Source organism: Canis lupus, chromosome 3 (assembly GCF_048164855.1).
Source record: "Canis lupus baileyi chromosome 3, mCanLup2.hap1, whole genome shotgun sequence".
Lineage (NCBI taxonomy): Eukaryota > Metazoa > Chordata > Mammalia > Carnivora > Canidae > Canis > Canis lupus.
The window spans coordinates 6,738,852-6,749,520 of NC_132840.1; the positions used below are offsets into that span (position 1 = coordinate 6,738,852).

A 10,669-nucleotide genomic window follows, 5' to 3' on the forward strand; every position below is an offset into this window, starting at 1 on the left:
AAGGTTCTGTGCTAGCATCTAGAATGCTCCATATAGTAAGCTTCCTTAACAGGCTTCCCTTTCCCTTTTCAGGGGCATGAAAAAAGGCCAATTCCTGGGATTAGCTTAAGCAGCATTTGCCACTAGGGAAGTGGATAAAGCAAATGTGTAATAGCACTGGCCCCTCCAGATTCTTTTTGTCTTTCAGTTTTGTTGGAGCCTTTGTACCTCAAGGTCTGGCTTCTTTTTTTCCCTCTTAGTAGTTAGTGATGAGTAAAAGCATGGAGTCCAAGGGTCAGGCCTCCCTGGATTCATCATTCTATTACCTCTGTGACCTTAGGCAAGTCATTTAACCTCTCTGAGCTTGTTTTCCCATCAGAGAAATGAAGTCAGTACTGTGTGGCTGCTGAGTTAAGAAAAAGAGGTGTTCTAGCGTGCCTGGGTAGCACAGTCAGTTGGGCGTCCAACTCTTGGTTTTGGCTCAGGTCATGGTCTCAGGGTCATGGGATTAAGCCCTGCATCAAGGCACACTCAGTACAGAGTATTCCTGAGACTTAAGACTCTCTTCCTCTCCTTCTGCACCCCCTCCCCCCAAATGAGTAAATAAATCTTTAAAAAAAGGAGGTGTTCCATGAATTATGCTAATTTTAAAAATTATTCTTAACCTTTAAGCATTCTCCTGAAAGTCATGAATGCTGTATCTTCTTGCCTATCATCTGAAATCATGTGTCCTCTTTGTTCCCAAGCCCCTCCCCCCTCAGATCTTTCCCCTTTGCTTGGGATCCATTACCCCTCTCCAAATTCACCCAGTCCTTGAGTGCTGTCTGTTAAGAAACAAGCTGCCTGAGGTGCCTGGGTGTTGCAGTTGGGACTCTGGGACTCTGGGTTTTGACTGAGGTCATGATCTCAGTTGTCCTATGTGGGGCTCTGCACTCAGTGTAGAGTCCCCTTCAGATTCTTTCTCCTCCTCCCTGTGCCCCTCTGTGCCTGCTCTGTCTCTCTCTTTCTGTCTCTCAAATAAAATCTGAGAAAGAAAAGAAAAGGAAGGAAGGGAAAAGAAAATAAAGAGAAAGAAAGAAAGAGGAAAAGAAAAAGAAAAAAGAAAGGAAAGGAAAGAAAAAAGAAAGAAAACAAGTTACCTTGCTTGGCTATACTGTTCTTTTAAGATGTTCTTTTTAAAAAGTTCCTTTCCAAGCTAAACTATTAGTAGGCATTCTAGGAAAACATATTAACATTTTCTATTCCTGTGCCACTCTGTGGCATCCGAGTCTAGATGCCATGGGCTAAGACTGAATTTATTTCTTTCTAAACTGCCTGATGACCACACAGGCCTTAAGGATCAATTCTGTGTATCAGCCTTGGAGACTTGACTTGTTCTGACCTCATTTATTATCCCTCACTTAAAAGTTCTTTAATAAACTTGTCATTTTTCTTAAAGATTTTATTTATTCATGAGAGACAGAGACAGAGAGAGAGAGAGGCAGAGACATAGGCAGAGGGAGAACCAGGCTCCATGCAGGGACTGGATGGATGTGGGACTCAATCCCAGGACCCTGGGGTCATGCCCTGAGCCAAAGGCAGGCGCTAAACCACTGAGCCACCCAGGCATCCCTAAACTTGTGTTTTGACATACTTGTAAACTCACCTGCCTATGTTTAAAGAATAACTCTTCTAGCTACCATCTTCAGTGATTTGAAAAGCATCTTTGTTTTTCAGTGGAGTGCATTTTAACTCTCAGGCCATAGCTCCCACCATTGAGCAGATTGACCAGTCTTTTGGTGCAACCCATCCTGGAGGTAAGTCCATCTGATTCCTCTCCTTATCTGTTGCACCCCATAATGATGAACCTAGCAAGTGCACCATCCCCTGAAGCCAGGTTCCTATAGGATTTGACAGTTGATAACTGGATGTGAAGGAAAGCTCCTGTCCCTTGTTTTCAGCGTAGTGGGTCAGTTCAGGATTCAGACATAAGGAAGATGGTGCCAGGCTGGTTTGTGTTCATGTCTTCTGATATCATTCACCCATGTCATTGTCTCCTCCTCACTCCTACAGTGTATAACTCCGCTGAGCAGCTCTTCCACCTCAACTTCAGAGGACTATCTTTCTCTTTCCAGTTAGACTCGTGGACCGAGGCTCCCAAGTACGAGGTTAGCCCTTCCTTTCCTATGGTATTTGTCACCCAGTACCAAGGTGATATGGACCCAGCAGACAGTGCCACCAGGGAAGCTGGATAGATACCCTTTCTTTGGTTTCCTCATCTCTGAGGTCTTCAGGGACCAAGAGTGGTAGAGTGGGTGGGATTGATAGCAAGAACAAAGCCCAAGCTGGCATTCCCAAGAAGAGGGCGCTTCTCACTGCAGAGTGAGGTCAGGCTTACTTTTCAGAAATAAATTCAGTTGTACTTTGCTTTAAAACTCCACATCAGTGTAGAGGTTTTTTAAGTGGCCTAGAATTTGAGAGTTCATTCTGGATTTTCATTTATCTATTGCTTTTAACAAAATGTTATATTCATCCTTAGGTAGCAGCATCTTTAGGGTCATGAAATGATAGACATTTGGTGAGGCTTACATTTTACTAAAGAAAGCATTCCCATAATTTCTTTTTTTTTTTTTTTTTTTTTTTTTTTTTTTCCATAATTTCTTCTTGATGAAGGAAGGAAAAACTAAAATTAAAAATGGACTTGCATGGATGGGATGAGTTTATTGACCTGGAACCAGGTTTGACTGTGTGCTTTGACCTGACCAGTTCTTGAAGACCATGAGGGCTGGGGAAATGCCAGACCCTGGCTTACATGGCCTGCAGTATGCTTTTAGTAAAACTTTTGTCTTGTGTTTGCAGCCCAATTTTGCCCATGGCCTGGCTTCTCTCCAGATACCCCACGGAGCGACTGTGAAACGAATGTACATCTACAGTGGAAACAGCCTGCAGGATACCAAGTATGTGTGGGGAGCACAAGCTTCATGGGCCATGGGTTCCTTGGGAGGAAGGGCAAAGCCTCTGCTCATTCTTTGCCTGCCTCCAGGGCTCCCGTAATGCCCCTGAGCTGTTTCCTTGGCAATGTGTATGCTGAGAGTGTGGATGTTCTTCGAGATGGAACTGGACCCTCAGGTTTACGACTTCGGCTACTTGCTGCAGGTCAGTTACTGGCCTTGGGGTAGTGGATTCTCTATTATATCCATGTTGAGACAGCCCAAAGTCGCACATGCTTAAAGATAGTTGGTACAAGACAGTACAGATATTTATGGTTAAAGCTTTTGTTTAAATTTGTGAAGGAATAACACCAGTTTTATCATTACAAAATCTTAATAAATGACAGTAGCACTGCTTCCCCTAGCATGTACGTAAGCCTTCTGTGTGCTTATATAGTTTTGCAGTGCTTCCCAGGCTGTTTACTGGAAATGTATCTTATGGGCTGCAATATTGGTCTTTTCTCCCCTTTTCCACCCCCCCCTTTTTTTTAAAGATTTATTTGCCCATTTTGAGAGACCACACAATGGGGAGGGGCAGAGAGAGTCTTAAAGCAGACTCCCCCACTGAGCACAGAGTGTGACATGAGGCATAATCCCACGACTCTGAGATCACAACCTGCGCCAAAACCAAGAGTCGGATGCTCAACCAACTGAGCCACTCAGAGATCCCAATCCTTTTTCCAGCCTTTATGCCAGTTCTCAATAGGCTGGCAGCTGGGACTTTTTGGATTATGATTTGGCCAGACCCTGCTGCGAGATTTGCTGACTATGAACAAAAAAAGAGCTGCTACCTTCAATGGATAGCCTCTCCAGGATCCATGCCTCTTTTGTGATTTCCTTGTGTGTGGCTAATCTCAGCTACTGTGGACCTTGAGCCACACTTAATAGTATAGGCCATGTCTTTGGCCTGGGATCCAGGATAGAGGCTGTGCCTTCAAGGGGCTCAGTCTAGCTTAGTGAGTACTGAGTATTTGTTCATAAATTAGGATCTTGTGTTAGTTTCTAGGGCACTGGTCCTTAACTATGAAGAATTTGGCATATAAACTGAAGTTACTCCCCTGAACAATTAAGTAGTTCACAAGCTCTATGTTAGAAATTTTTTTTAAATGTGGTTTTCTAGCCAAGGCAGAAAATTCTACTTAAAAGAATGTTGCACTTGAGCTATAGTGTTTGAGAGAATTGAGATGTAGCAACAAGGTCAAGTGATTTAGGGTCTCTTTTGCCAGGAGGGTCACTCCTTGAAACAGCGAGGTAGCCAAAGATGGTGCAGTTATCCCAGGTGACAGCAAGAGGAGTCTGTTGGGAGAGGGGAATCTCCTCTAATTCTGGCTTCCACCCTGTACAGCACACTCCCAGCAATCACATATCACTGCTTACAGGGTCAGTGGGGGAAACACTTTAAGTCAGGGACTTATCAAATTACTATCTAATCAAGTACTCGTTGAAAGTTTCCTTTGGTAAGCAGAAAGGTAGCTTGTCTCAACCAACCCATTACTCACATGTTTCCTTATGGATTGTAGCTACGAGGATAGGAATTTTTAAGATAGGAATTCAGTATAACTGCCTTGGTCCCCACAATAATTTATAGGAAGATTCACTCCAGGGAATCAGAAACTAAAATAGCCTCCTAAAACTAAGGATATTTTCCCCTGGGTAGGCTTCAAGTAGGGTCAGATGAGAGAAGACTTGCCTGTGAAGATTGCCTTCCCTATCACCCCACCCATCTGGACCTTTACAAGTGTCTGGTACCTGGAGATTTTGGGCATATAGTCCAGCCTGGCAGGACTTTTGGTGGGTTCTGTAGGCCACCCAGGCTTGCCTAAGCGCAAGATTTATAGGCAGAGGTTAATGTAGACTATGTTTTTCTGTGACCTCATTAATTTAAACACAACCATTACTTGCCACTCAGTGTATGTGTGCTGTGACTGAAGACTGTTGGGTTAGTTGAAGAACTCAGAACTCAGTACCAGCTTATTTGAAATTTTAGATCCCTGAAGTCTTCCCCATATAACAAATGGATTATTATACCTGAAAGAGCTTTGTCAGCTATAAAGTTCTGTTCAGAGTAAGGTGATGGTGATTATCATATACCAGGAAATGCAGTCTTCCCCAGTTCTTGCCTCTTTTGGGGGGCAGATTATGGAGAAGTAAAACACTTTGTCTTCCCATCCACAGAATGGGGGAATTTTACTGTTGGTGTGTCTTTTCCTATTCCACAGCTACTTCTATGTGTGTGTAACTGGAACCATTTCTAAAATGTATTAGAGTCAGGGTTTAAAGATTTTTCCCAAAGAAGAAACTTCTGTCAAATGGGATTTTCTTATCCTCCCACTTTCCTGGTTTGTCATTTGTTGAGTGTTAGTGGGTCTGTCGGTGTTTGTATAATTAGGGAGTAAGTTAATGGATGTTTCCTGTTGACTTCTCTATAGAGTGATATTTAGGTCTAGTCTCTAGTTGGGGGTTACCATTGAGAAGCCCCTCTTAACATAAATTCCTGTATCTTAACAGGACCTAGAAAGTGGCAAGAGATAATAGCACCTCATTATATACTTTCATAGCATCTCTGCTGCTGTTTATTTTACCATAGTTGTGTGGTGTCGGATTGGAATCGTCACACCATAAGCTCCAATATGGGCAGAGACTGCATTTGTTTTGCTCAGCATGTTTCTTCAGTATCTTACAAAGTGTCTAGCCCATGGTAGTCAATAAGTAAATATTTGGTGAGTGAATGAATGAAGTTTTTAGAGCTCCACATCACTTTTCTTGGATTGAATGAGTCTCTGGGATTCCTTCTTTCTTTTTTTAATTATTATTATTATTATTATTATTTAATGAAAGAAATGGGGAGGGGGCAGAGATTCTTTTTTTTTTTTTTACATTTTTTTATTTTTTATTTATTTATGATAGTCACACAGAGAGAGAGAGAGGCAGAGACACAGGCAGAGGGAGAAGCAGGCTCCATGCACCGGGAGCCCGACGTGGGATTCGATCCTGGGTCTCCAGGATCGCGCCCTGGGCCAAAGGCAGGCGCCAAACCGCTGCGCCACCCAGGGATCCCGGGAAAGAGATTCTTAAGCAGGCTCCATGGCCAATGCAGGACTCAGTCTCATGATCCTGAAATCATGACTTGAGCCAAAATCAAGAGTCAGATACTTAACTGACTGAGCCACCCAGGGGCCCCTCTCTGGGATTATTTCAAGAAGATAGTGATCTCTCATAGCATCTCAAGCCCTGTGACCTAGTATTTCTGCTTGCATGCAGTCTTGCCCCTCAGCCAGAGCTAAAAATGCAGTGTGCAGTCATTGGCCTCTCTGGGGCCCCCTTGGTCCCAGGCTGCAGGATATCAGGCCCTGGCTGGGAACCTGACCACCTCTCCCTTATTCTCTGCAGGTTGTGGACCTGGCCTATTAGCAGATGCCAAGATGCGGGTATTTGAACGTTCAGTATATTTTGGCGATTCTTGCCAAGATGTTCTTAGCGTGCTTGGCTCTCCGCACAAGGTCTTCTATAAGTCAGAAGACAAGGTACGGAAAATGTGTTTATGAAGTTAAATAGGCTTTTTACCTTTTAAGGTAAAATGTGTTATGAAGTTAAATAGGCTTTTTTACCTTTTAAGTAAAGTCTATCCCCAAAGTGGGGCTCGAGCTCATAACCCTTAGATCAAGAGTCACATGCTCTACCAACTGAACCAGGTAGGCATTGTCCTTTTTTAATCAATATTAACTTAATATCAAGTAAATATAAATTGTTATTTTTCCATAGAACCTGTTCTATGAAAACTGATGAATTAAATTGAAAGCTCTTTTCTGATCCTGTTGGTCAGATTGTCCTGCCTTTTCTTGGAGACCAGGGCCCAGTCTGTAGTCAACCAAAGCTGGGGAAAAAAAAAAAAAAAGGCTGGCTGCATTATTCAGCACCAGTAGCAGAGATTCTGACACTTTTGCTTACCTAGCAGCTTAATGTTATACACAAAACACAGTTTGTAGACTTTTAGTTAATCTGAGAATTGTATTAAGGAGTTGGATTTTTTTGTTGATTTTTTTCCCAACAGATGAAAATTCATTCTCCTTCCCCTCATAAACAAGTTCCATCCAAGTGCAATGACTACTTTTTTAACTACTTCACTCTTGGAGTGGTAAGTTGTGGTTCCTTAGAGAAATGTTTCATTTCTGTGGTAGCAGACCATGCACCTGGGCACACCTTTGTGTATACATGGATCTGTAACCATGCCTGGCAGCAGGGAAACTAGCCCCAGCTGGCTCCACCCAATGCAGTGCTGTCTTGCATTGGCACCCTAAAGGGGCCTTCCCTGCCACTGAGATTTCTCAGAAGCACCAGGTTCCCTGGTATGTCTCGGCTTCTTTATTGAGGAAAACATGCTGCATAAGTAGAGGCTGTGGGAATCATTCAGGTTAACATAGTTTGGGATCTTCACATTTGTAGAACATATACGAGCTTCTTCTGGAATCTCAAAACAGGGAGACTAAAAAGGGTCAGAGACAGTGGGAATGTGCTTATGTATTTTTAGAGGATTACCCCAGAGGCATTGCTGTGGTCCTGTGCTCTGGACATGGAGTGCTGAATGGAGCTGGTGTCCACTGTCAGTGCTGACAGTGCAGCTGGTGGATGGGATGTGTGTGAGAAATTGTGGGGAAAAAAAAAAAGAAATTGTGTAAACCCTGTGCCAGCAGGATACATCTCAGAGGGCAAGGCTAGCCTGGACCTGGGGTCTTTGAGTGTTTGAGCTTTCTAGAGCCTGAGGTCTTGAAGCAGCAAAGAAAGGGTAGATTCTGGAGAGGGAGAAAGGAGATACTGGGTCTGCCTATGTGGAAAAAGACCAGAGGAACCAGGAGTAGTGGGTAAACATAAACTCTTGAAGGTATGGCAGTGGCAGGAGAGAAATGGCATTCTGTAAGCTGAACCTCTTGAGTTCAAGGACCAGTGATAATAAGGGACAAGGAAGATGGAACAAATGGACCAAACCCTAATAGGACTTAATGTAGGTCATGTAGGGGTGGGGTCAGAGCTAACCCTGCGGTCACAAGCCTAAACAACTGACAGGATGTGAAACTGGGAAGGGTGTGGGAGATAGGAAAGAAGTGTTCAGTGGGCAGCATCAAATCCAGCTCTGAGTCCTGGTGAGAGGCTAGACCTTCAGTTCCAGGGGTTGCTGACTCCCACAGGGCCTAATGGCCAGTAATGGCATTCAGAATAGTTAGGTGCCTTGAGCCACTGGAAAGTCAGGTGGTCCCTGAATCTTCTTGGTGGCCTTTAAGCCAAAATCTATGCTCAGTTAGTTTTTAATCAGGGGCTGGTTAGGAAAGGTCTCTCTGATGTGTTTGAGTTCCCAAGCAGTGAGAGCTGTAGCCCATGGGTCTACTGGGCCTGCTGCTACAAAGTTTGGAATGGGGGACCTACAGATGTCTGGGTGCCCCCTTCACTGAAAATGTCCATTTAAGGCTGCTTGATCTCAGCTATCCCCTTGACTGTTGTTGGGGAGAAGGCTATTTCCCAGCAGCATCCCTGTTGTGGAGTGGCTATCTCTGAGTTGGACATGGCCTTGGAAAGGCCTTTGTCCAGCCTCAATAACCTTCCCTACTTGGACATCCTTGTTTTCTACCCCAGGATATCCTCTTTGATGCAAATACACACAAAGTGAAGAAGTTTGTCCTACACACCAATTACCCTGGGCATTATAATTTTAATATGTGAGTATACCTATACCTTCCCCTCCCAAGAACTGAGCTTTGGGTTGAAAATCCCCAGGAAAAGAGAGCTTGTGGCTTTGAATGTTCACTAATTTGTCTGTACCTGAATTCTTACAGTTTCATGGGAAGCGAACATTTCCTGAGTGTTTGCTCTTTTCCTGGTACAGTGTCCATACCTTACATCTCTCCATTTGTACCCATTTTACAAATAGGGAAATAGGTTCAGAGAGCTTCGTATCTTGTCCAGAATGATGTATCTGTCCAAGATGTCTCTAGACCCCAGAGCCAGGGCTTTGGGGGTGGGTTCCTTCTGTGTTTCCTGGGGTGCAGGGTTGAAATGCATGGGTGGTCAGGCCTCTCAGAGGGCCCAGCCTTTATCCATCTGGCTTCTCTCTCTAGTTATCACCGCTGTGAGTTCAAGATCCCACTAGCCATAAAGAAAGGTGAGTAGTGGATATCCTCAGATTAAGAAAAGGGTTTTGAAGTTAACCTCATGAGAAGACAGTGATCCAAACAGAAATGGTAGCAGGAGCCTTTGCCTACCTGCTTTGCCCATAGTCTGCTTTGCCCATAGTCTGCTTTGCCCTCAGCTTCTCTGGGTTAGGGCTTTATGCTCCTGGAGGCTCTCAAGGTCTTTTTCTATGATCATGGGATTAGTGGTCTCTGATGGGGAGAATTTCCTACATACGATTATCCAGGTGCTCCCGAGTCAGCCTTGTGACTGCTGTCCCCTCTTGGTTCTCTACCCTCTTTCATTCAGGAATTCTGAAATAGCCCATCTGCCCTCCCTCCAACCCTAATGCACAGAGCGGCCAGGTCTGGATTCTGCCTAGGGCTGGGGTCACAGGTGAGCTGGGCCAGCAACCAACCCACTCTGTATTCTCTTTTCAGAAAATGCAGATGGTCAGACAGAAACATGTACAACCTACAGCAAGGTGAGCTCCTATTTTCCCACCTTATGTAGCCCCAAAATGAGGTGGGTGTGAGCCTGCCAGCAGTCTAGGGCCCATGTTTCTGGGCCAGCCATTGGTCACAGGCATGATTAGGTCTCTGCTAACCCCGTGCCGCCTTTTGCAGTGGGACAACATCCAGGAGCTCCTGGGCCACCCTGTGGAGAAGCCTGTTGTCCTGCACAGGTGAATAGGAGGTTGCTGTCTCTGACCACCCTGTCCTGCTCCTCACAGCCCAGAAGACTGAGGGAAGCCTAGCAGTACCTAAAGCTTAGAAATGACAGAAGTTGTCTTGTTGCCACATACATACTTCCTGCCCCCACCCTGCATATTACCACTGGGCCAGCTATTCTGCATATTTACCTACACCAGAGAGGTGCCCCCCTCCCCGGGGATAGCTCCCCTCTCCAGGTAGGGGGGGCTTTCACCTCTAGTTATTCAGAAAGGGAAGCAGTTTTCACTGACTGTCCTGGCTCTTTTTTTCCCATTAAAGTTGTCACATGCTATAGTCTACAGCTTCATACCCACTTGCCATCCTGCTTGAGGCTCCTCCCTCCTAACTTGCCACTCTAGTCTAATTGCATAATAACTTCCTGTGCCCCATTGGGCTTTGTAAGGTTCAGAATTTAAACGATACCTATCACTACCCCTGGTACCTCAAGGGCCTGTGTAGGAAACAGACAGCCATGGGAGATACTGCAGTGGCCCCCATCTCAAAAGGGACTAGATGCCCTGCCTGGACTTGGCTTCTGTCTGCCTTTCTAATTCTAGCTTCCCTGGCCACAGGTCCTCCTCCCCAAACAATACCAACCCATTTGGCTCCACATTCTGCTTTGGTCTTCAGCGGATGATCTTTGAGGTAAGTCCTGGGGGTTGATGAGCTAATGGCCATGGCAGGGACAGGCAAGTGATGGAGTATGGTTAGGGAAGGCCTGATGGCCCTGCTGGTTACTGATTTTCTGGTAACGCTGTTTGCTAAGAATATGACCTGCCCACATATAACAGTAAGAGTTCAGAAATTATGTTGGGGAAATTTGAGGTCATGGCGGCTACAGTGGTCTAT

The 10,669-nt window shown here is 44.9% G+C and overlaps 1 protein-coding gene across 2 annotated transcripts in view; it reads left to right on the forward strand.

Moving 5' to 3' along the window:
• Positions 1 to 10,669, forward strand: part of PHAF1 (phagophore assembly factor 1) — a 28,792-nt gene that overhangs the window by 16,105 nt on the left and 2,018 nt on the right. For both annotated transcript variants that reach the window (XM_072814487.1, XM_072814492.1), the window contains exons 6-16: positions 1,696 to 1,775; positions 2,032 to 2,126; positions 2,818 to 2,915; positions 3,002 to 3,114; positions 6,339 to 6,472; positions 7,000 to 7,083; positions 8,574 to 8,656; positions 9,056 to 9,099; positions 9,548 to 9,591; positions 9,734 to 9,792; positions 10,393 to 10,465. In XM_072814487.1, the coding sequence (XP_072670588.1) occupies positions 1,696 to 1,775; positions 2,032 to 2,126; positions 2,818 to 2,915; positions 3,002 to 3,114; positions 6,339 to 6,472; positions 7,000 to 7,083; positions 8,574 to 8,656; positions 9,056 to 9,099; positions 9,548 to 9,591; positions 9,734 to 9,792; positions 10,393 to 10,465 (907 nt within the window). The remainder of the gene's footprint in view (positions 1 to 1,695; positions 1,776 to 2,031; positions 2,127 to 2,817; positions 2,916 to 3,001; positions 3,115 to 6,338; positions 6,473 to 6,999; positions 7,084 to 8,573; positions 8,657 to 9,055; positions 9,100 to 9,547; positions 9,592 to 9,733; positions 9,793 to 10,392; positions 10,466 to 10,669) is intronic.